At 43.4% G+C, this 26,686-nt stretch overlaps 1 protein-coding gene across 1 annotated transcript in view; it reads right to left on the bottom strand.

Moving 5' to 3' along the window:
- Window positions 1-26,686, bottom strand: part of TMEM266 (transmembrane protein 266) — an 82,605-nt gene that overhangs the window by 21,373 nt on the left and 34,546 nt on the right. Inside the window, exons 7-11 of the mRNA XM_066196590.1 lie at window positions 22,612-22,766; window positions 18,559-18,632; window positions 9,387-9,443; window positions 7,526-7,664; window positions 5,943-6,058 (exon numbers count right to left, since the gene is read on the bottom strand). Coding sequence (XP_066052687.1) covers window positions 5,943-6,058; window positions 7,526-7,664; window positions 9,387-9,443; window positions 18,559-18,632; window positions 22,612-22,766 — 541 coding nt within the window. The remainder of the gene's footprint in view (window positions 1-5,942; window positions 6,059-7,525; window positions 7,665-9,386; window positions 9,444-18,558; window positions 18,633-22,611; window positions 22,767-26,686) is intronic.

Genomic DNA, 26,686 nt, shown 5'->3' with positions numbered 1-26,686 from the left:
CACTGCACCGGGCACGGGGACACCGGCACCGGGCACCGCACCGGGCACGGGGACACCGCACCGGGCACGGGGACACCGCACCGGGCACGGCCACACCGCACCGGGCACGGCCACACCAGCACCGGGCACGGGGACACCGCACCGGGCACGGCCACACCGGCACCGGGCACGGCCACACCGGCACCGGGCACGGCCACACCGGCACCGGGCACGGCCACACCGCACCGGGCACGGGGACACCGCGCCGGGCACGGCCACAGCGCGCCGGGCACGGGGACACCGCACCGGGCACGGCCACACCGCACCGGGCACGGGGACACCACACCGGGCACGGGGACACCGCACCGGGCACGGGGACACCGCACCGGGCACGGGGACACCGGCACCGCACCGGGCATGGCGACACCGGCACCGGACTGGCACCAGTGTCACCATCACCAGACTGGGCACCAGTGGCACCAGCACCGGACTGTCACCAGTGGCACCAGCACCAGACTGGGACCAGTGGCACCGGACTGGGCACCGCTGTCACCCTGTCACAGGCACTGGACTGGTCAGAAGGGTCACCCTGTCACAGGCACCAAGCCCGGGCACTGATGGCCCCCGTCAGATACAAGGAACAGAACTTCTGTTCATAAAAGGCCTGGATGTATGGAGGAGATTGGTTCCTACCAACCGTTTCCTAACAATTGTCCCAGGATCCTGCAGTTGCAGGAATACAGTGTCAGCCACTCAAAGCAACCCCCTAAAACAAAGGTTAAGTCTAAGGGCATGTTCCTTACAGGCAAAATGCAACGAAAGGCTGCATGAGCAAATGAGGTTGTAGGTGCTTCTACCTACTGAAGATTATATTGCACACTGACTCCAGGCAATTCTAATGTGTACCAGAGCTAATGAGATTGCTCTGACTGCGTTCGGGCAGTCCAGAGCAGCTAAAATAAATCATTAGGAGGTACAAAATATAACAGTCTTTTAAAGTTAAAATTCTGGGCCAAGGTAACACACGAAATTGCTATTAGCAGTAGGAGCTGATGTAGCGATCTGAGTGTACATCTGGACTAGCAGAGCTGGACTGAGGAAACCACGGTTTGCATCCCACCATCCTTCCCTCAAGCCTGTGGGACAGGACCATATTGCACATATAAAAACAAGAGGCACACGGACTTAAACACATGCTTTGATTTGTTTAAATTAGCTCAAAGGTATCAGCTCTGTGGAAGAACCTTGCAAATCTCATAGAGAGCCAGTGAGCAAAAAAATGCTCGTGTGGAAGATGATTTGTGACCAAGGAGACAAAGGTAAACCACCTCCTGACTCATGGTAATTACAAACAGAGCACTGGTCCACCTGAAGCTGCTACTGACTTTATTTACCAGGACACCTATGACATTCATGTTCCTTAATTACACAGACTTTGGTAGCTTCTGGTGGGTATTTACAATAAATTCCAACATACTTTGTAATGGAAAAAATACTTTTGAAAACTTCATAGAATCCCAGCAATAATCTAAGCTGAAATAGAACTGGGAGGGCCATCTAGTCCAACACCTTGCTTAAAGCAGCTCCACTCAGCTCAGGTTGCTGAAAGCCTGTCCTCTGAAATTCTGACTATCTCCAGGCTGTGTACACAGCACCACCTCCCTGGCAAGATGCTCCAGTGCCTGCCCATTCTCATAATGAAAACGTTTGTTCTCGTACTTCCCAGGAAGTCTGCACATTCCATGCTCGTGTACTGTCACTGTGCGCCTCTGTGAAGTGTCTGGGTACAGCCCACCACGATGGGGCTGAAGGCAGCAACGAAGGTGTAACACATGTGCCTGATGTGGTAATACACTCACTACCAAGGAAAAGGGAGATACAGAACACTTTACGGAAGAGTGAGTAACTGGATTGTCTGGCATGAAGACCAAGTTCACCAATGGGAATTTAAACTGACCACTTTCAAAATCTGTTACATGTCCTCCTGCAGTACAAACCTGGCCATATTTTGTCAGGAAGCAAACCAGAAAGAATTATGGGGCACTCCTGTGCGCTCCCTCGCTCAGATAATGCATTATGTGATTATTTCTAAGCAGGTAAATTAACAGACCTACCCCGAGCTCTAGATAACATCTCCTTTTACATGCCTGGTTTTATGAAGTGGGCCACCCACCCTAGCTGATATTTTATAATACACATGTAAGACTCGAAAAGAGACTTAGCAGTGAATCATGGAGTACTCCCCTTTAATGGTCTCACAACAGAGCGGGCCTGACACAGTTTCTGAGAGATCAATGAATGCTTTAGCCAGAAGCTTACTTGTGTCTAATGCAGGAGCAATAACTACTCAATTCTATTAGTGCTGTCTGTACAGAACGCCCTGCCCTAAAACTCATCTGCCACTGGGATACAATCCAATGTTTATTTCCATTAGTTCAGCCATTGTTGGTAACAATAAAAACCAGGAGACAGTTGCAAACTAATGATTTACGGGTAGAATAAAACAGGGGATGACCTTGGCTGCCTTCCATCCACCAAGAAAATGACTGGTAGTTAGAAATAAATTAAAATTATTGCAAGAGGATAGCGTATGTTATTTCTCCAATAGGTAATTTTACCAGCTAAATAGCCCTGTCATTAAACTGGCAGCAGTTGTACAAATTATATTCCAAGACAAAAAAAAAAAAAGAAATTACAGCTCCCATAGTTGTTGCAGTGTTAAGAATGATGGAAACTGCAGTTCTACAGGAACCGACCGCAAAGGAGCTCTGCTGTGATAAAACTGAGGACATACTCTTGGCTGGGCTGAATTACTCTTATGAAAGCTAAGCAGAGAAGATCCAGTAAGTCCTTCTATTATCACAAATGGAAATTCCTTTACAGGTGATTCCAGAGAAAAAAACCAATCTTCCCTGACTGGAATTTGTAGCTAATGAAACTTTAGAACTTTGTTTTGCAATTTAAGTTATTCTGATAAAACAAAACCATCAGCAATACACTCTGCATATTTTTGACAGTGACTGCAGTGAGACTTCTTTTACCTTTATCCATTTTTAGAAATCCTTCATGCTCCATTCCCACTTAACAATCTCTTTTTTGGCCAACCAAGAATAAATAAAAAACAAACTATCCAAACAGTTGCAGTGGGGTACTACAGAGAACACAGTGATGGTCTCTGCAAGTATAATTTATAAATATATTCTGGTGTACAGCTAGCCAAAAAGCAACATGTGGAAAGAGTTTCCATGTTTGCAAAATCTCCACTGTCAGTCAGGAATGGAAATGTAGTTTATAGCTGTGATACCCCATCACTGGTCAAAAAACCTCACAACTGACAAAAGAAAGAGAATTCAAAAGGATGAATGGAGGTTGTATCTTTCCTGCTTTTAATTTTTAAAACAGAAATTCTGGTTTTGTCTGCCTAGTGTTAAGCACCAGCTTCAAATCAGCATGGGACTTCTCGGAGAACTGGCCACCAATTATTTCTGTTTTAAATCCCAAGCAAAACAGGCCAACTATTCCTCCCAATTCCTCTAATGAAATAATTAATACTTTGCTTGAAACTTCCAGGATAAATTTCATCTGCAGAATATGCCAGCCCCTGAGAATTCTAACCCCAACTGGCTGAGCAGCAGCAAAGCAGTAAGAAACTGAACACAGGATCTCGGAAAAGGAAGCGCTGGGAAACCTTTCCAACAGGAATATTCTATAAAATAAATGCAAATCACCAGTGTGGTCACAAAGGTGCAGCGCAGGGTGAATCAGTGCCTGCCTCCACTGCTGGACTGCCCGGAACCATGGTGACTTTTCTGCTCTGCCCATGTGGGACCCTGGCACAGCTGGCACCACACAGACAGGGCAGCCTGGAATCCTCCTGGCCGCTGCTCTGGGCACAGCCAGACTGCTGCAGGAAACCTTCCCTCAAAAACAGACAAGCACACGGAAAGACCGTGAACAAGCAATCCTTTAGAAGGCTCAGGATCAAACCAAAAAGCAAAAAGTTGGCAGAATTTTAGACATTAAATACCATTAGGAGCCCTTTTTCCCATCAGATGCCATACACAATGTTAATGTGAATATTATAATGCTCAAAGTTGTTCTTGACTGAATTATGAAGTTAATAATTTACAAATAAAGGATGCAGTACTCGTGTCAATGTCTTACGTTGCTAGCTGCAGCAAATTAGTGCATTTACCTGATATTATACAGCTGAGACAGTTGTTTGGCAGCATGTCAGGCCAGTAAGAGGGATTAGCATGCTGTCATCTTTCCGTAGTCTGTATTTTTCCATAGCAGATGACACATGGAAGCAGCAAAAGAACCAGCTCTGTTTTCTCAGATTTACTCCTCGCCCAAAGCAGTATTTCTTTGTTTGATGTAACAAATGTTTGAGGTAACATGATGGTCGTTGTAACCATCAGAGCTCGGATTCAGGGCTACTCTGGTCAGACATTCAGGAGTACCTGGCTCAGAATGAAGAGCTGCTCCTGACCCCCATCTGGGATAATGAGCCCACCTTTATTCAGATTATGAAACAATAACACCAAAAATTGTTTAGAGACTGGGAGTGTTATCTGGCTGTATAGCAAAGTTCCTAAAAACAAATGTTTTACAATTTATGGCTCTCAAGACCTTTAGTATGGTCTGACAGAAAAAATGCTGCACTGGTACTCAAGAAATCACTGATCTGCTTAATGGGTTTGGTGAAGAGACAACCTCTCCCTTGTAAAATGGGGGGTATACCATTTACCCGGCAATTTCGCAACCCTGACAGACCCAAATTACTAAGTATCATTGTGCAAAGGTGTTATGAAGAGAACTGCAGTTTTGCCAAAGACACTTATATAGTTGGCACTTACTAATTTTTGGCAGAAGCCAAGCCTTAGGTTTAGAACTTTGTTATGGATAACACAAGTGACTCAAAACCAGTGTTATGGAATGACAGTGTCTACAGCTCTTCCTAATGCAGCACACAGACAAGGCAACTCAGCACCACCAGCAGTTCATCACAGAATCCTAGGCTGAGATCCAGGAGACCTGAACCTAAACCTAAAAATCCAGTTGGGGACCTAAATATTGATGGTTTTGCGTTTCAGAAGTACCGGCCGCAAGCCAGGAGTGGTAGTTGAAGCTAGAAATCTCCAGGATTTATCTGGATGACAACTCATAGTTCCCCTTTCACTGAAACAAGAAATAAATCACCTGGGGATCACCCTGTTGTGGTCTGATGGTCACCTCAACACTCACTCACCCCGAGCCTCAACATCCATCCCTGCTTTCTACTTTAAAGCAAGTTAGTCAAGAACTCATCTGCATAAGACAAATGGCAAAAACTCCTGGCTCAATGCCCTAAAAATGGTTTTACACCATTTTCATGTAAAATATATTCATTTGAGGTATTTCAAACTTCACCTTCCCTTACCTCTAGACTGAATCACTGAACATTTGGGTGCCTGGGAAGAGCCTTAAATCTTGACTTGCTTCCAGGAACTAGAAGCTTCTACTGCAACATTTTGAGCTTGCCAAGAGTCTCTGACTGACCTACAGGGAAGCTGCCTTTTGCATTTAAAGCAGGGAAATTCATTTGTTTTTAACTGCACTTCCTTTTCCTAGGAATACTAGCTGCAGTCTCCAACAATGGCTTTTGTATGTTAGTACTATGTCAAGCTTGCTGTGCTCATTCAATAAATGACCTGCTGGAACCATTTATTTTCTGTTGCTCACATTTGTTTTCCTCACCTCTGAAATCACAAGCCCAGCAGCAGAGGCGGCTGACTGCTGTTTGACAAATACCACCCTGACAATATCCTGGTTGCAGCTAATGCTTCCTTAGCACTGAGACCTGTCACCCCACAGCACAAGTCCCAGTGGTACTTCTCAAAGCTCAGCTTGCAGCGAAGTACATGAACTGTTTGATTTGCCTTGACAAGATATGCGTAAATAAAGACATAACTGAACTTTACCCCTTGTTCTTGGCAGATCTGGGTTAGTCTTTCCAGCTGCTCATCTTGAATAACTTTTGCCTTCTCATATTGCTGAATCATCATCTCCATCTCCACTTTCACTGGAAGGACATACGCTGGAAAACACAAATAAAATTTAAAGCAACCCAGCTGTGATTTGGTTTTTTTATCAGAAGGAAAACCTTTCCAGGCCAAAGAGCATCACCCCTTTCCCTTGCATCCAGAGAAATGGAGTATTTCTAATGGAAGCACCACTACAGAACTTTCTTCAGGGAAGGATTTCTAACATAGGAAATGCAGTGTCTAGATACTGTTTGGTCAGACCTCCATCTGCCTGGCTGAACTGAAATGCATGCTGCCTGCTCTTCCCAGATTCCATGCCAGTACAGCTCTTCCCCAGTGCTTACCACAGATTTCCTGAATTGCTGGGTAGGAGGATTTTCTCTTTAGAGTCTGTCTCATTCCTTCTAAACCTGAACAGCACAGCTCCCTCAGGAAAAGAACTATTCCAGAGCCCTAACCATTTAATTCCTAGACTTTGTGGTAAGAAATCAGTCCTTAATGGACACAGCAGACTAAGAAAGATATTTTGCAGAAACAAAAAGGGCATTTATCTTTTCAAGCTACAGCCCAGTTTTCAGTATGTTTTCTGAATGGCTCTAGAATTTTTGCTCCTGTCTTACTTATGGCAAACTCAGAAAAGCTGGTCAATACATACTACACAAAATCAGCTGACAAATACAGCTACACAAAATCCTGACATTTTCTTTTCTGCTTCAATCAGAGGGCAATGACCTGTCCTGAACTCTGAATACAGAGTTTGCTGGGCATTTAAACCCAAAATAACCTTGATTTTCCACACATGAGCAATATGACCATTCATTTATTTCTTTTCCCTAAGCTGCCTGAAGCTGCTGAGCACACAGTAACCTACACTAAAGTCCTTGCGTCCAGGCCCAGCCACAGAGACTGCTCTCTGCAACTTTCCCTTGCTGGGGCCTTTTCATCTCCCCTGGTACCTCCCCACAGAGGTCAGTGCAAAACACCACCGATGTACACTTCATTTCCAGGATGTACAGCACTGCAGAGAGCACCTTCCCAGCTGGGAATCCCCAGGGCAAGAAAATCCTCCTGGAATCTGACATAAAACTTACTTACTAACAAAAACGTTGAAAATAAAGTCCCAAGACAGAGCTGGCTGTATGGTTACGGGGAGGGTGCAGCAAGTATCAGCAAAGCAGACTGCAATAAATTATTTTTCAGAATCGGGAATGACATCTGGTGGCAAGAGACATGAAACAGGTCAGGGCATTTACTTTATAGATAGGGGATGGGAAGGTGCCTAAGAGGAAAACAAACCAGTGAATTATAAAGGCTCCTAGGGAGCAGGAGATACAGCCATGATCTCCAGACCTGCTCTCCTCCACGGGAGTCGTAATTCTCTTCTGTTCAGTGTTAGCAAAACGTAAGAGAAAGGACAATGACAGGAACAGTGGTAGCAACCAATCTTTCCGTACTCTTAAAACCTCTTTTTCCCAGCCTGCCAGTTAATGCCTGGAGTCCCCACGTGAGTCCCCACTCACCATCAATGATCCTCTTCACTCTCCATATCCGCAGTGTGATGATCAGGCTGATGGCATCCCACGGGCTGCTGGGGCCGTTAGCCACTGTTGAAGCCACCATTGGTGCCAAGGACAAGATTATGATAGCACCATCAAACACCTAGAGAGAAATCAGGTTTTTCAAACCTTTCCTTAAAATCACATCCCTGCTGTTCCTCTTTGAAATCTTGAAGGACTCCCTCTTTGCCCAAAAGAAATGCAATTATGGTACCTATTTGAAAGGGATATGAGAGGTGGCCAAGCCACAGAAAGGCTGCATCCTTTTTTGGTAGCACAACAGAATTCCTCAGTGCTTTTTATGAGGTGAGGAGAGATAAATTGTGATGGAAGGGCAGGGGGAGAGAAAGGCATTTGGAAATGCTGGCCAAAATCCCCAAGGAGAAGTGATAGTCTAAATGTTATTACAGCCATAGTTTTATCATCACTGGTATTTATTACTTGTTACTTGGCATAATGTCATCTAAAAAAAAAAAAAAAAAAGCAGTCCCTACCCACACATCTTACTGTCTAAATGAAGAGATCAAGAAGACAAGTAGAAAAAGATGGAGCCAAGAGACTTGATGGCTCTTGGCCATGTCCTGGCTACACAACACCTGTGGGCATGGCTGTGCACCTAGACAGAAAGACTGCCTGCTCTCACCTCCATGGGGCAGCCAGGCTTGCCAGGAGTTTGACAACTGGGACCGTGCAGAATGATTTATGTGACACTGGCTGCACTGGGATTAGATCAGAAAGAGCAACTGTACAAAGCATTAGACAGAAATGAGCTAGTCAAAGTGTTTGAGAGCAAAGTGGCAGCAGTGCTGTGTCTGTCCCACACTGGCCTAGCAGGGCAGAACAGAGCACCACGTTCTCATTCCTGCTGCCACGGCCCATTGATCAGCTGTTTGCATAAAGAGGCAGGGCACGGATTTGTGTAAGAACTACTGATCCAGAACTGTGTATAAAAATTCAGTGTATTGAAAAGAAATACGTCTTACTGCAGCCCCTCAGTGGGCAGTAAAAAAAATCACTATTCCAAATTACCAAAATGAATTATCAGAAACTGCTGCATTTAGCCTTAATAATAAGAAACCCTGAATCAACCATTTAAGTTTCATTTCATTTCTTTAGCAAAACAAGTAAAAATGTTTACAACTTCATTACAAAAATATGCAAGTCTCTAGATTGCTTAAGCTCCAAGAAGACCCAGATTGTCTTCTGGTTCTTCCTGCACAGTAGTGGTTTATGAGGCAGTATCAAGAAAGAGCTTTCAACTTTCTTGATCTCCAGATTTCTGCTCAGATTTGGATTATGCATTATTTATAACACACGAATTTCCTTTTCCTTCTTCACAAGAGTATACACATTCTACCTAATTTTTAATTTGAGCTACTAATTACAGTGTTTATCAAAACAATTTCATAATAAAAATGGGGTTTTGGCCAAACCAGTACCACATGAGATTTTTCAACTAACTCAACTAATTTCAACTCAGTTACGGCAACGGGGATATAAAACTCAGGTGACAATTTTTACATTTCAGGGTAGCAGTATCACCAGTTAGACCAGCACAGCTCTAACAACAAAAGGCACACGAAGAGCAAGAAGGCCAAAATCCCTCCCTTGATAAAATATTTTCAAATATTGCCATCTCCCGAGTCTCTCACAGAAAAAAGAGACTGCATCACTCAGCTACGGGTAATGCATAATGAGAAGAATGTGTGCATTTATCTCCCTTAAAAGATATTGCATTGCACCAGGTTAATAACAAAGTCACCCAAAGCAGTTCTTCATGATCTTGCTGGGGCTGCCTGGAAAACAGTACCAAGAGAGAGCTTACCTCTATTTTGTTTTCAATGTAATCCCATATGCCAAGGACCACAATCCTCAAAATAGTCTAGTAAAATAGATTAGGGGGAAAAAAAAAGATTATGAATGTTATTGCAGTCTTAGATAAACGTTTAGTCCTTTACCTATTTAGGGAAGATTTTTTTTGCATTATTTAAGCATTATACATTTCTTCTAAGTAATAATCAGGTTCTAGAAATAGCTAAATTTCTCTATTAAAAAAGCAGATATTGCTTCCCAACCACTATATTGACTTACTAAAACCTCCACACACGAGTTCCAAGTTCAAATGCTCATCAGTTTTCCATCTTCCTAAAATTCTGCTCCCAGATTTGTGTGATTTAGATTACTAACCCTCCCCACCCTCCTGAACCAAGCCTATACAGGATCCACCATGGGGCCCCCTCAGTCAGAACAGGGGAAAATTCTCTTTTTTGGCCATCTTTGATATGCCAGTGCTTACTGATTTTCTAAGAGAAGAGGCCCTGTCCTGCCCTGGTGCCTAAAGGTACTGACATTTCATCAGCCTGAAGAGCAGATGCCCTTCACTGGAGTCGAAAGCAGTTGCTTTATTGTAAGAACACAGAAAGTCACGTCATAAAGGAGAAAAATATCTCTGTGATCCTTCTCTATGAAGCAAAACAGCAGTAAGTTGCCTCAACAACCAAAAAAGAGGAATAAAGAAAGAACACAGAATGAACCAATGGTGAATTCCCATAAAAAAAAAATCCAATGGCACCTTTCCTCATTTTTAATTTGGCTTTCAGAAGACACAGTAAAAAAAAAAAATCCATCCGTCAACTTGTGATTGATATTGAACTCGCATAAAAGCCTAATTGATAGGGATGTTTCCTGCCAACAGCAACAAGGTCAGATTTTGACAGTCATGAGGAGTCTACCTGCAGCTGGGAGCCTTACAAAGACCACCAAAATGCTCTTTTCTTCATTAAAGCAGCATAATGACCTAGTGCTCAGCAGGTCTACTATGTGAGGGGTGTGAGGGGTGACCATGCCCAGAAAAAAGTGACTCTGATGAATACATGTATCTCCTCTTCATTACAAATACAAATACTAAATCCCAAGCAAGTCTGAATTCAGGCCAAACATACCAGCAGTACCTAACTGCAGAACAACACTGAATTGTCCAGCAGTGCTCCTACGTGTGGTTTTGCCGACCCCCAGGAGCCCAATCGCCTCAGGTGCTCCCTTCTCCTGGCACTGCACACCTGGCTAACAGCACTCACCCTGCTCTGCCCAGGGAGACACTGCTGCGGGCAGATGGTGCTTGCAGAGCCCAGCCTCACAGCACCAAGGAGCAGCAAAGTGAGCCAGCCAACACCTCTCACAAACGGAGGATGCAAAGGCACAGGCCAAGGCTGGCTGAGAAAGGGAGGCGTGAGCCAGAAGACAAAATGCAGCATCCTCTCCCCTCTACGAAAAAATGATGATACTCCACACAGACAGCAAGATGTGCCAGTGCCGCTGGTCCGTACTCCTAAAACCACTGTACTTCCAAAGCACTTTACAAACGCAGCATGGGAGTAAGGCTCTCCCCATAATAACCTCTATCCCCAAGGTTTATTTATTATGTGGAGGAAGAGATGCACAAGAGAGGTGCTCATGTCCCTTAATGACCCCAAAGCAGCACGATGTGATGCGACACAGGCACAAGGTGTAAGTACACGTGCTGCTGACCAGCCAAGGCACTCCTGCAGCCACAGCTCAGCTCCTGAGCTGAATTCTGCCAGGCAAAAGCATCCCAGCTCCTCTGCCAGCATCCCTCTCACTCCCCACCGAGGAGCTGCACAAAATGCTGAAGTACAAGTTCTTTGTGAGCCCATCAGTTCAGCAGTATCAGTTACCTGGGCCCCACGCAGGTTCCACAGCAGGCAGCCATGCAGAAACACATGAGGACAAGAAGAGCCTTCCATAAAGCACAGGGCACCACCTTCCCTGCAGCCACCCTGCTGAGAGCACAGCTCATGTCCTGCTATGCTTAGGCAGCATTTATGAAGTGCCAGGTCAATGAGCAACTAATACAAGATGGCTGAACACTTAACACCTTTACAGAAACTGAGGGTGAAAGTCTTCCTTCCTTTGGACAGGGGTGCACAAAGGTATTTTCATCGAAATGAGGCATACCTGCACAAAGAAAACTGAAACTGCCTCACAACCCTAAATATGATTGAACATCCGACTGGTGAGGGAATGTAAAATGGATTTTCCTTCCTGCCTTTTTAATTCCTGACTGCAGCATTTATACCAGACTGTGCTACTGCCACGTTAATGGGTGCGAGCAGTTCCAAGGGCTGGGAGCTGACACAAATGTTTTCATTGTCACTCTGCCGCTGTGAATCAGCACAAGTCAGCAGCGACTGGAAGTCTACTTGGCAGACATTCACTGCAGGATGGGATGCTGTGCCCAGTAAGGCATGCCACGATGATCAGCACCATGGCTCTCAGCTCGAGCAGACACTGCGGGAAGGTGAGTGTAAGGGTGGGATAAGCCAGCTCCTCCCATCCACAGGTGCACCCTTCAGACCCAGCTGGGCACAACTGGGGGTAAGCTTAGAAAACATTTACTCTGGATGGAAGCTCTTCAAGCCGTGCACCAGCACTGTCACTCTTAAAAAACCCCATCACCACTGGAGTGCCAAGAGCCAGGCAGTGGCAGCCTGGCCACCGAGGTGCCCCTGGGCCAGCCCAGCTCCAAACCAGCCCTGGCTGTCCCCACTCTGCCTCTGTGTGTCCACAGCAGAGAGAACATCCACCGCTACTGCCACAGCTCTCACCCAGAAGAGGTGGAACCAAAGAAATTTGGACTGTACTGGGTACTTCCTTGATTGCTCAGTATAATAAATACTTTGACTGCAAATGAAAGCATTGGTATTTCTTATATGTAACACTTCGGCATTTTTTTCCAAAGCAATCAATTTGAAACAAAAATACGTTTCAAACAAATACATACATATTGCATTTGATTGTATACTGTCTCTGTACAGAACTTTAAAAATGAGGACCTGTAGCAGAATCTGAAAAAACAGAGACAGAAATTAATAATCCAGGACACTTCCTACCTACTGCTCAAGGACTAAACTGAGAGATGCATATTAATTAAAAGAGAATTGCTACTGTAAAACATTCATCACAGACAAAACCAATGTTAGTCACAACTCTACCATTTGTAAGTACAAGAATCCACAAGAAAAAGGGAAAACCTGGAGTAGCACTGCTGTTTCCTACTGATGTGCAGAAATGTAGCAAATGCACACACATAGTTTTGCATTACACCACAGGCATTCTGCATTTTTGAATACAGATTGGAAAAAAAGTATTAAGTATCAATGGGAGCACTTTGCTGTTAAAGGAAAATACTGCCAGCTTGGTTTTCTGTACTTGGAAAAGCAAGCTTCAATGTTTTTGACTGGAAATATTTAATTAGAAAGTCCTTAACACATGTATTTTTTAGTTATATCAGAAATACATTTTTCTTCTGCTAAAAGCTGATTTATTACATAAAAGTCTGTCCAGTGCACTAATAAAGGGCAAATGAGTGAACATTTCTGTTAACTTTTTTTAAGCTGAAGTAAACCCAGATAAAATTTTAAACCATTTTTCAGACAGAAATCCAATTTCAAAATTAACAAAGCCTCCTGGTGACACACAATTGTTTGCATGACATTAACTGCCTGCAGTGAAGTTTATGATGAACTCTGTGATGCTGCAGGTTCTCTCTCTGATTTTGCAGGGAAACCTGGCCAAGCCCTTTGCTGAGCCAGCTGTATGAATTCCCACAATCTGCATTTGTCAGCTGACTGCATGGTACATTAGGTAATTTTAAGTCCTTTTCTGCTTGCACAGTTCATATACAATTTACTACTCGGTGAGTCACTGCGTCAAATCTCTGTAGTGAGAAGAAATCACCAGGAGGCAGCACAGGAGGGGAAGTCGGCCCAGCAGCACAAGGCAAAGGAGAACAACTCTGCACTTCAAGATGGGGTAGGGATTAGGCAGGAGATAGACAGGAGAGAGGAGGCTGGAAAGGATGTCCTTAGAAAAGCCCTCCCTCCCTTCCTTCCTCTGCCACAGAACTTCTGTCTGTTACAGAGGCTCCGGAAACTCTGTAGATTAAGCTTTTGCCTTTTGGACATACCTCATAAGACCAAATATTTATTGAAAGCTTTCCAGAACACCTTGTACCCAATCTGTGATTTATAACCCCTCTCATCTGGGTCACTCCACAGAGGCCTGAGATTATCAAGTCCTTAGAAGAATCCTCTTTTGCCATCTCCTGGTGTGCTGGTACTGAGCTACTGCATGAGCTGTCCTAGCACAGGCTGTCCCCAGGCCACCAGAGCCCAGAGGAACGTGCTGGCATGCTTAAACCAACATATCCTTCTGTTTCCAGGGCACAGGCACCCTCCTCACACAGCTTCTCTTCAACCAAGGCTCTGAAACTACAGACCCCACATCACCATCACCTTGTACGACCCACCTCCGTGTCCTGCACTTCGGAACCGCTGGGGCTCCACCAGAAATCATTCCCTGCCAAAGCCTGGTGCCATGAACAGACACAAACACACTGTGTTCTCTCTCACTGACACTACTAACACATCACAAACCCAAATGCACCTCTGCACTAACTCTGTACTCCTGTTTCTTCTTATGTTCTCCCAATACTCTCACAATCTTAATTCTTAACATACGGGGGAAACCAATTAGTTTTCAACTGACAAAACTTGAATTTCAAATTCAAGATTTGAAAGGGCTTTTCAGGCATGGGAACAGCTCACCAAAGACCCTTCCACACATGCAAAGTGGTCAGGGAACTGGGCTTAGGCAGTCCAGCACCACGAGTTCCCTCTGGGCATGGTCACACAAGCACTAACACTACTCTCTGAAACATACGGTGCAGGAGGTGCTGCACTGCCACTACCAGGAGATGAAAGCACAGCTGAAGCACTGCTAGAGCACACTGTAGGTTAGGTATACTACTGGAAATGAAATGGGCGGGCTGGCAATTCAGGCAGACGTCCAGCTAGATTCCCAGAACTTTACAGGACCATTTTCCATGGTAACTACTACTTTGTGAAGCCAGGAAACTGCTTAGTAAGGAAATTCCTCAGTATTTTAAAATTTATTTTATACACACTAGCAAAGAAAGAAGCCTAAATTTGCCTTTATAAATCATATTAATATATGAAATCTGTATCGTTGTTCCTAGACCCCACTACTCAATCCATTAAAAAAACAAAACATACAGCAATGAAGTGCATTCATGCACCATGAGAAAAGTTGTGTGTACATGGACTAAAAGTAAACACAGAAGAGAAACCACAGCTTACAGAAGATTAATAGAAGATGATTATTTTTCTGCTCAGCTCTTTGAAGCTCCCAAATAATATAAAAAAAGTAACACAACTGAGTTTCTCTAACATAAATTATGAATTTGTTAAGGTGATGACATTTTTACTTAGTTTTGCAACTTAGGATGTTTTTCTTTTTTAACAGAACCTTAACAGCAGAGTCCTCCTTTGGACGTTTTATTCCATTCAAGGTTTGCTATTAACAAGCAGAAAAGTGGCAGGTTTCTATGAACACTTCCTTCAAACATGTAGGATGAGTAAAGCCTTGGAGTTTTTCCTCCTGAGAGACACAGCTAAGGAAACAGATTGTTTTTCAGCTGGGAGCCCAGACTTACTCTACTCAATCTGAGAGCTCATTTCTCAGACACAGATGCCAGAACAAAGCTGTGATTCGGCACACAAGACTTGTTCCTCCTAGGGAAACCCTCAAGTGCTTCCCTTCAGCAGAGTGTCTGAGTGCTGGGCTGGCTGAAGCACACAGAGAGCAATGCAAACAGTTAATATCAAGGAACTCCATGGTGTGCTTCCATTCTGTGAAGCACACAGAATCAGACCCAGTCCTAATGGAAAAGCAGAACTGAGCAACAGCCACAGTACTTGTGGCAATGAGACAGAACTGTTAAGAGCAGACTTCAATCCACTTACCAAAACTCTGTGACACTCCCCACCTTCCTTTCCTCAGCCAACTAATACCAAGGCTGAATTTACCCTCTTGAGAGGGAGCAACCCCAGCCCTGCCTTGCTGCTGATCCTGGGATTTTCCCCCGGTGCCTCTCTCTTCTCTTCTGTCTTAACGTCTGGGTAACATTTGGTGCACAGACAAATCACAGTGATGTATGTAAACAGAGACAAACCATTAGTAAATCCTGTCTAAATACTTGGAAAAAAGCAAACAAAGCTGATGTACACTTCACTTGAATATGGATATTTTAATGCTGGAAAGTCACAGACAGTGAGAGAGAGTATAAAATGAGTGAAGTGCCTTTAAGGCTTGTGGCTGTAAGACAAGCCCAGGGAAAGCAGGAAGATGCTGTGAGAGCAGCTACTCAGCTCTGCTGGCATTTGCCAGCTGCTGGCATGTTTAGCCCCCTCATTTTGACCAAGCAGAAAGCCAGTGCCTGTTTAACTTCAACTCCCCTGCCATCACCTGCAATGCTTTGAGAGCACCACCTTTAATCAGATGTATTCTTCCAAAACCTTCAGATTTTGTGCTGAACGTTTTATGGGTCTTAAGCCTTTCACAACTTTGTTCTTTAAGCGGAGGCCTTTCTGAAGAATTGCGTACCCATATTTACAACTAACGGGAAACAAATTACAAAAGAAACAGTAAACATCCAAATTTACAACAGGGTACTCACAATGGAAACAACCTTTTTTGAACACCAGAAACCTTGAACCCTTGCTTTGAGTAGAAAAACAACGACTGAAGGGACTAATCGACCCTCAGCAGTTGTCTGCTACGTCCAGGTCAGCTAATTAAACCTGCTCATCTCTGGAATATCATCCTGGCATGAACAGCCACAGACTGCAGAATCTCACTGTAACCCGTGATCTTCTCAACAAATGATCCTAAAGACAGGTGACTCATGGTATGGGAATCAGAGGGGGGAAAAAATCCCCTGAAGGGACCAAAGGACTAAATAAAATTAATACGGATGAAAAAAAAAGCCATTTGCAATTTTTGCAGTATTCTGTAACCTCTTGGAAAAAAACCTGGATGACAGAAAATTATACCCTCTGTTTTTCCTCTCTTAAGACACAATTCAACATGAACTCAACCTGGCATAAGGCCAACCCCAGCAAAGCCAGCAGGAAAGGTACACCTGAACTCTTTCTCACACTGGTGGTCTCTGAAGCACATCCAGCTGCTCTGTGGAGCCACCTCTGTCTCTGAGCTGCCAAATGAAACCATGTCCAAAAATCTGCCCTGGTCTGTGCACCTCACATGGCTATCTTGTGGCCACATTCTTCTTTGATCCAAATTCAAACCATAATCAAATAGGTGAAGGAAGCTACTTTGGAAGATGGAAGGAGATCATGAACTGAGTGATAAGTTTATAATAAATGAGAACAGCAAGTAGACAAAGTAGTTCCAAATATAATAGAGAGAGAAAAGCAATTCCAATCCAAAAGGAGGATGCTGAGTCAGGGAATCTGTTCTGGCTCTATGAAACACCTCTGTTACTCTTTTCCTGCAAAATCCTCAACCACTCTGGAGGGTACCATGTCCCAGCAGAATGGAAACAACCAGCTCCTTCCTTGAGCAGACGAGCCCCAGCTCGAGGAGGTGTCTGCAGTGGCACAAACAGCCCGAGAGCAGCTGTGCCCTCAGGGAGGGACACAAGGCACTGGCCCGGGGTGAGCAGAGGGCTGGTTGTGCAAGGGAATGACAACACCACTGCAGAAAGTGAAGGGGTGAGGTGAGTGTGGCTGTGCAGCTTTGCTGCTGGCAGCAGTCACAAGCTGATACTCTTGGGAAGCTCAGGAATACAAGGAGCTCCAGGGTGCTAATCCCCACTGAGGAAAGATTCTGGAGGGGAAAGTATTTCTTTAAAGGGAATGGACACCATCTAGCAAACCCAAGTCTTTGGGAATTAGACTATGTAATTCACAAAGGAAAGACTGCAAGCTCTTTTAATTGCTTAGAGATTACTTTCAGTCACATGTAACCTACAGCCCACCACAACTGTCAAAGGATGGGGCCATTTGTGTAAGTGCAGCAGGAGATCCCTGCCTGCCATCCAACAATCCTTTCAGAAAGCACCCACTGACAACACCAGCTAAAAACCCTGCTGAGAAATACAGAATAATACATATAAGTGTATTTCATTAGGAACACCATGGAAATTACCAACCATATACGATAAGTATGAATTCAGTACAAGTGATCCAATAAATAAATTTTGATTATTGGTATTTTGTAACTCTTACCTCATAACTATCTAAATTTCCTATAGAATGAAGTAATTAACAGATCTCTCTAGATTATATTTTCTCCTATGGAATCAGAAAAAAGATTTTTAAACATTTAAGTCCAAGCTGTCTTCCAACTTAACAAACATAAAACTTGTTTTTGTGACAAGTAACATATTACAACCTGAAAAATAGCAATAAAAACATTTTGGAATATTTCATGAGCGGTTTAAATGTCTCAATACCAATGACTTCTTTCTGGAACAAAGCTGAAAGCTCAGAAAGGCAGATTATCCCAGTTTGGTCATTTGTTACATCATGACTAGAGCCTTTTCCAGTGCAAACATTCATACACGCTTTGGCAAAGAAATTCACCATTTGTTTCATTCTCTGACTAGGTCTATATGCAGCAACCTGGAATGTATAAACCATCTTAATAAATTGTGAGAGGAGATAACTCCATTCTCAAACCAGATATTTTTGTACAAAACTCTCATGGATCTTTATTCTAGAAGAACACATCTTCATCTAAATCCGATACTTTATACCCAGTGACACTGATAACAAATGGATCAAACTATCCTGCCCAATGCCTGTAGATTCAGAGATCATTATTTCTGTCTGCAGCTTTCCAATTATAATTTGTAAGGCAATATCTCCCCTTCCATATTTCCTTACCAGTTCTTAGCAACTGACATATAGCGCTAATCCAAACAACATTTTTTAGTTTGCTAACTGGAAGCAGCAACAGTACACTTTTGCTTAGTTTCTTCCTTAAAATACACTGTGCTACATTATTTACAGTCAAACTACTTGCTAATTCCAGTGACAACATAAAAATACTTGGCAGTTCTGTATGTGGCGAAAGACTTTGGTCATACATACCTCAGAAAAGAAAACAGAGAGGATGACTAGGCTGATCCAGTGAATTACTCCTGCAAACTGGGAAGCACTTGAAACTGCAATTAACACAATACAACCAAGGGTCATTACAGTAGCAGAGTGCAACTTCGGTTTAGCATAATTAGTACTGCCACAAGTTACATATGGTAAAGCTGGCTTTCTGAGGTTTTGCAATGGAAGCACCAGAAAGAGGATGGGATGCAATGGACATGGAACTCCAGCCCTGCCAGCTGCTCACCCTCATTCACCATGTTAGCAGCTCTTCACCAGAGCTTTAACAGATCCTGCTGCTGATAAGCAATGGTAGACACAGCTCAGGCCTCCGATGCTCTCTGCCACTGCCTCATGTTCTCACCCAACATGATGCTTTAGTACGAGATGTGTGACTAATTCCTGCATACCTAAAAAATCCAGATCTAGGATGTGGAAAGTAAGGAAACAGAATGCTCTGCTATCCCCACATCATTCCTTGTGTTCACTCTTTGACAATTCAGCACAGATGACCAGTATTTGTCTGGAACAGGTGCTTAAAAACTAGTGCTCAAAATGGCCTTCAAAATACATTTCATGCTGACAGAAAAATGCAGAAAAGTTGACAGGGTCCACTAACCGGACTGCTAATGATTCCTACTCCCATATGCTCCTAAGGCTGGACTAAGGGAATGAAGAGCAAACATCCTCTCCTTCCTGCAGGGTATTTGTGAGTCTCCCAACTCCACAGCAGACTGACCAGAGCAGTCTGTGCAGTCTTGCAGTGTCAGAGAATGACCGTGCAAGGCAAGCAGTGGCTGTGTGCATGGAGGTTCAGGGCTGTGGCAGACTTAACTATGTCCCAAGAACATACAGGGCACACACTAAATGAAGAATTTTATTTTAAAACCAGGATCGATTAATACGGGAAGGAGAAGAGAAGGATGTAGGAAGAAATCAGGATACAAATAAAACTGAATATGCCCTGCCACTGGAAATCCCACTGCTGAAGCTCCTTTGGGGGCTTGATGACAGCATCTGCTGCGCTGCAGCAGAGGAACTGCTTAAAGGTGAAACCAAACGACAAAACACAACATGATATAAATGACTGAGGAACGTAAACCCCGGCAATATACAACAGAACAAAGTTTCCTAAGGCACTCTCGCCTGGAGAACGGGAATCCTCTGGATGGTTTTCCCAGCAGCGCCCGACGGACACACAGGGCTGCAGCTGCCCCCTAGCGACAGCACAGGACACCGCAAGCACGAACCGGGGATGGAACCCCGTCCCCTGTCGGACCCCGAGGGAGCGCGACACAACCCGGAGCCGCAGCACTCGCCCCCGGGGGATGCTGCCGCCGATTTCCCGGCACACACGCACTGCAGGGCGGTGTGTGCGATGCCGCTGGTTCCTGAGCACCGCTGCAGCACGGCGGCGTTTCCTCTGCGGGGCGCAGCAAGCGCGGACGGCCCGAGGGCAGCCCCGCGCGGCTCGGCCGCCGACACGGGCACCTGCGGCAGCGGAGCGCACTGCGAGGGCAGCACTAACAGCATTCCCTGAGCTCCTCTCCCCCAAAACTGCTATTTCTGAGGCACAGGAACCTGCCACAACTCTTTTTGGGTTTTTTTTTTCTTATTTAAATGAGGTGCGAGTTAATACTCATCTATTTCTGCTTCTGCAAAACATCACAAGGAATTGCGATTTTATTTTATTGTTGCATGCGAGGAGCTTTGAAGACAGACTTAAAAAACCTGATTACACAGACCTAAAACAAAAGGTCTATTATATGTCCCTTGCTTTCTGGGGTTTCTAATTCTGGTATGAATACACTTCGTGCTAAAATACCCTAAAGGGTCTCTGACCTTTTCACATGTGGGTCCTACAGTTTGCAAAGGTGGTGTGGACCTACGAAAGCAACAGCTTTGTGCATGGGAGAAGTGCGTCAACCAACCAAAGACTACAGTGAAAGAAGGAGAGAAGAGCTATACTGTAAAAATGTCATAGCCAAAGAAAACACCAGGTTTCTTTTGTTGTGGCTTTTTTGTTGGTTGGTTAGTTTGGTTTTCGTTTAATAAAGGGAGGCGTCCTAAGTCATGATAGTCTATAGCACAGATTAGCAGTTGTTATTATGGACAGAGCTGGCAGTGATGTGCTGTAAGCTATCCCAACGCACTGCTTGGTTTTATAAAGAATAAGGAACCCTTTAAAACTGTAATTACATTTTTGAAAAACAAAGTTATGGGTAATGGCTTTTCAAAACCTTAAGGTAAGTGACACACATCCCTTACAAGGCACAACTGGAATACTTAGAACAGCCTCACTGAAGCAGCCTCTAACTGATTTAAAACAAGATAGAAGGTATTCAAACTTGGCAAAAGCAACAAGCCTCATGGCAAATTATTTAAAATGGAAACTAGTAACACAAGCAGAATGGGTCCTGAGCAAATCCATCCAGGCAGGGGTCACCTCTGAACAGTGAAGTCACCTGGCTCAACCAAAGACCTGCAGGTCATGCACAAGGTGTAAGCTGCACAGCTTCCAGCAGTGTCACATGCACCAGACACACAGGGGAGCAATGATTCCTGAACTAAAGCTTTCTTTAGAAGGTTCTTCAGAAAATAAATGGTGACAAAAAGGCTGCTTCCAGAAGAGAGTAACCAAAACCGTTAAAACTCGGAGAAATCAACAGTCTTTAAAACGCTTCGTCTCTACAGGAAGTGAAAATTCTCTACATAAACAGAAAGATGTGACACCTTAATAAATATTGTTGAAAGCTTCTTTCTCACTAAGGCCTTATACCCACAATTACCATTCCTGACTTTTCTGAAAGTGGCAGACTTGTCCAAATCCTGGGCTTCCTCATCCAAAACTGGTGAGTGACCAGAGAGCAGAGAAAGTAACAGCTGTAACGGAGCGGCCGTGCCCTGAACAGTGTGTGCAGTATGGACAGATGGGTGGAAATGGGGAGCAACTGCATGGAATGACAAACAGTCCTTTATACATCTTACAGAGCTGAAGAAATGGCTGCAATTATCAGTGAAGTCCCTTAAAGTCATCTTAATACAACTGCAACACTTGAATCTTCACTACAATCAATTGACAAATTGCAACAGTAAAAGGACTCGAACAGAATAAGAATTTGGTTTGCTCAGTTTGAAGCTGCCACAGGAGACACCAGATGCTCTTTTGTGCTGTGTACTCTTGTAGTTATGGGATTGTCTAGAACCCCAGCTGCCATTTCAACACAGCTGAGATCACGTGGAGACACTAGAGGTTGCTCCTCAACATTTAGCTTAGAGGAAAGTGTAGGTGGTGTCTGTGGTCATGTCAACTTTATATCATAAAAGAAAAAAGGAAAAAAAAAAAAGAAAAAAGGGGTGGAATGGAGGAAAAGAAGAGTAGGGGAAAAAAAAGATGAATTAAGAAGCAAAACAGCAGCATTAAAATTTCCATTGTGGAACCTGTGTAGAGTGAATTCAGATAAAGCAAAACTCCATTTAAGCCATTATTTGACTCAGAGTGTGTTAGCAAAGTAGAATGAAAATCTGTCTCATTTCAGTGCATTACAAGCTAGAAGGCTGTAATTTCAATTCCTATCCACTCGAGCAGAAGTAAATTAATAAGAGGTTAACACCAACCACCCTATTTACTTTTGTATGTTCATCGCTTCTGTCTATCCACATGCGATGGGTATCAGATAAATGATGCACAGATTTTTCTTCTGTGCATATGCAATATGTCTGTAAAGGACAGTGCTTTTCAAGTACTAATGACAACACATGTGAATCTCTGCATGCACACTTTGCTTGTATCCTTTGAAAATTTGTCCTGTACTGAATCTGTTATTTGGCCTAGCTTTAGTCAGTATAATAAAGAAGAGACTGACTTCACTATACCAGGGTTCCACAAGAACACATTTCTCACCTAGCCTAGTTACCATTTAAATCTTAGGGAAAAAAACATCCCAAATATCCACCCCCTTCAAAAACCTCCCAGCAAGAAGATAAGCCCTTATTTCATCAAAATTAAAAAAAAAATTTTAAAAAAAAATTCCTCCTACTCACACTGGAGAAGCTTTATATCTATTAGGAGTTCCAGAGTCAGAAGAATCACCACCAATACTACACAGGCTACCAGGAAACTGTTGAGACTTGCACTGAGCAAAAATACCTGCCACACAGCTGCTCGTCTCCCACAGCACGGTTTTAGCCAGTTAGATCTAAGGAAATAAAATTCAGGGAAAAACAAGAAAAGAAAAGAAGTGAAAAAGGAAAAGAGCTCAAGAGCAATGAACTCAAAATTGTAAGTTCTGCTGTTATGGATACACTCGGCAATAATGCACAAAGACTTTGCAAAGTTCACTTTCACTGGTTTCTTTACTGAGAGAAATGTAAGAATAACTTTCAGCCTGGGATCTCCCCAGCTCTGGTGTCCAAATGCCTTCAGTGTACTGAGCCATGCAGCCCTAATCATCATACACACGGTTCTGCTTTCTTCCTGTCTCACAGGTTCTCACGTGCTCTTACTTTGAGAGACATGCTACATTAATTTATCAGTGAGTACCGAGGCACTGCACAACTCTGCTATTTAGAAACTAACGACTTTTTAAAAATAATTCCTCTGCTACTGAATTTTCTGGCCATGCACATTAATCCCTGCTCTACCATGAGACAGATCTGACAAGGGCTGCCAAATTTGGGTTGCAACAATCAGACCACGACATCACGGAAGAGAACAACAGGAATCTGGAAAACACCAAAGCAGCAGCTCAGTGACTCCACAGCTACACTTCAGAGTAGCACAGTGTCACGCCTCTGGCCGAGGCGCTCTCGCTTGGCTATCCGTCCAACTCTCATCAATCTGTTTGTGGATCAGGCCAAGAATTACCTGGCCAGAGTTTAGGGGACAGCATGCACCAGGGACTGCTCCCAAACCTGCTTTGGATGAGGTCACCCTTTTTCAGAGCAAAAATCAGGTTTAGGCAGGATGCAGGAAGCTGTGAGGAGGCTGAGCTCAGAGGACCAGGACTCTGGAGGGAAGCTGATGAAGCAGTAAATGTTGCACTAGTGTTGTGCTAATGCAGAGACACATTTACAGGAGGGTTGCTAAATTTCATTTTTTTTTTTTTCTTTTAGGAGTTTTGGTAATAGGAATAACAGTAGCGTGGAATTCAGAAGAATAAAGCCCACCCTGATACTGTTCATCTCTGAACTCCTCCCCCTCAGTATCACTCTGATGCAGTATATCTCATCATTTCTCATCACAGTGTTCTGCAAGGTTCCTGTACTGGCTCACCTCAGAAAGTTCAGATGGGATGGTTGCCTGACACTTCAGGTTTTCAAAGCACTGTAAATATACATTAGGTAATGAAAAGCTGACATGATTTATTAGCCAGGGTTTAAAATGCTGCAAGTGTGGTGCAGTAACCCCATTGTCTGACTAAAATATCACCACACAGAAATCAGTGGTGTACAAGAAGATGATACTGATCAACTCCTAATAAACAGCTCTAGACTCAATAACTCACATTATAATCAAACACTTGGAAAAACATCACAAAATGTTCTCTGACATACTCACAAATGAGGGAGAAAGCAATGCCAAGCAGTGCTCAGAGACTCCACATTTTCCAACAGCTTCTCAGAATTAAGCATATCAACAACACTTGCAGTCAGATTGCCTGATTGCCTGACTGTAAAAGAGCCCCTCGACTGACTCTCAAAGCTTCAGAGATTTGGCAAGTGTTACTATCAGCAACTTGCCCTTAGGTTAAACTTTGTTATGGCTCCAGCCTGAATGCACTATATTTCAAATAGGCTGTGTTAAAACATAAGGCAAAAAAAAGGGGCATTGGGATAGGGCCTTTCTGCCAACTTGATCTTTTAATGGATTTTATTTTACATCATCTCAAAACAGGGTAATTTGTTTTTAATGCAACTATGATTTTGGGCTTAGAGTTGGGTTTTTTTTTAGATATTTCTAAAAACAATGAGGGGGGGATGGCTCTGTTTAAACAGAACAGGCTTTAGTTCTAGACTCTGCTTACATTTATCCTCCCTTTCCCAAAAGAGCCATTACGCCAGTATTTTAATATTGCAGGGCAGCTTTTCCTATTCACAGAATCATCAGTAGAGGGCCCAAGTACCTGCCTCTAAAAGTTCTGCATAGTCAAGATTTACAAATATATCAAATGTACCAGTAAGAATACATCAACTGTAATACTTGGCACACAATACATATAACCATGATAATTATTACTCAAGCTGTTAATTACTTAAAGAATCCTAAATAACATGGCATTATTCTGTCTGTTCAGTATTATTATTCAATATTAATACCACCAATTCTAAAAAAGCTTCTGAATGAAACTACCAGTTCACAACTGAAAAAGCAATCAGCTTAAGAGGTCAAGTGCAACTCACATGCACATTTCCACCTGTACCACACTCATAAAATATATAAAGTGATTTCAAAGACACAAAAGGATTTGAAATTTAAGCACTGGAGAACCACATTCAGTTCAGTATCCTGACTTGCTACACCAAGGTGAGTTTGTTAACACCTGGCCTGTGGATTGACAGCGACTGGCATCTGCACACCCCTGTCTGCAGGCTGTTAACCATCACCCTGACTCCCAACACACAAATCTCACTTCTGTAACCTGTTTTAGCAGAGTAGTCCCTCTCTCTCCCTTCTGATGTGCAAGGGCTCATCTATTCAACAGATGAGAAATCTGGTTTTGGAGAAAAACAAACCACTACCAGAATTAGCATGGGTTTGAACTTACCTTCCAAATTCTGGCCATTTCACCCGTGACACTGCAAAGCTACACGTAAAATTTTAAGCTCCGATTAGAAAGTCAGCTACACAGAATTTAAAAAAAACCCCAACAAACCAAAATACAACTTACATAGCTCATAAATTTATGAACAGATTTCATACTAACCACAGACAAGCAGAAGACCTTCTTCCCTCACTTCAGACAAAAACCCCAAATCACCAAAACCTCACAAACAGGTGAAAAAGTCCCCTATTCTGTTCAGAAAGCAAGTACACATTCTGTTGGGTGTCCTGACTGTGTCTGCTTGAATTCACAGACAAGAGTGACTTTGGAAAACTTTCCTGCATGACTTCAAACAGGTTCATCAGGTATTTCAGCTACTTTGTCTCTACAAAAGAAATATCATTTACCTTTCTTGCAATGCCTGGATGAAGTAAATAAATGTATTAGCACAGGAAATCTTTTAATTGTTGGTGACACTGAGCTGTAGAGTTTTGTTCGGAGACACTAAAATATATTTAGTGGAATTTTACCAGGGGTAATTTTTTTTAAAGATACTTTCACACATGGCTTAGTGCAAAACCAATCTGTCATCATCCTGTTAGTCTTACTAATAAACAGCTTGGGAAAAAAAGAACATAAGGCCAAACTGGGAAAGGTTGAACATATTTATCTGGTAAGCAACCACTACAAAAAGTTATTTCAAGCTGTTAACAGCTGTCACTGTTTCTGTTTTCTGGTCTTGTAAACAAATACCCCAAAATCTGCATTATACCTTACCCCATAGTTTTTTTTTTCTTTCTTTTGGCTAAACAGCAAGTGTTTGCACCTCACAAGATGGTTATGATCAGAAAACAGAAGGATGGATGACATCCAAATTGCTATCTGAAGGAGCAGAAAGGCCATGGTCAGGAAGTGACAGGAACACAGGCTAAATAACAATACAAATCTGGCAGAGCCAACACAGACAGCAGAGCCTCCCAGCAGGCTGCAGGGAGCAGCTCACTCCAAGGAACACACAGAGCTCCGCGCCTCTTTTCTGAACTCCTACAAGCTTGGTTTAACCACAGAACTTTTAACTACTGACAACACTCTCATCTTTTTTTCCCCCCCTAAAACTTGTACTATTTCAAGCCCCATGGTACTTCTTGGAAGACTCCTGCAAAAAACTCTGCTGCTGAAATGGCAAGAAAAGATTCCCCCATTCTTCTCCCCAAACTCACCCGTGGCCAGTTTATACACACTCACTCTTGTGCCAATATTATTCTTTAGTTTGATTAGGTCTTTTCCCTAGTTGGCATTTTGTCCATGATGCATTACACACAGAAATGGCAGCCACCTGTGTAATTCAATTAAAG

The sequence above is a fragment of the Chamaea fasciata genome, unplaced genomic scaffold (assembly GCF_029207755.1).
Source record: "Chamaea fasciata isolate MVZ Bird 193981 ecotype frontalis unplaced genomic scaffold, bChaFas1.0.hap1 SCAF_14, whole genome shotgun sequence".
In the NCBI taxonomy this organism is placed as follows: Eukaryota; Metazoa; Chordata; class Aves; order Passeriformes; family Sylviidae; genus Chamaea; species Chamaea fasciata.
The sequence above is the reverse complement of the archived record's forward strand: the minus strand, read 5'-3'. Positions and strand labels throughout refer to the sequence as shown.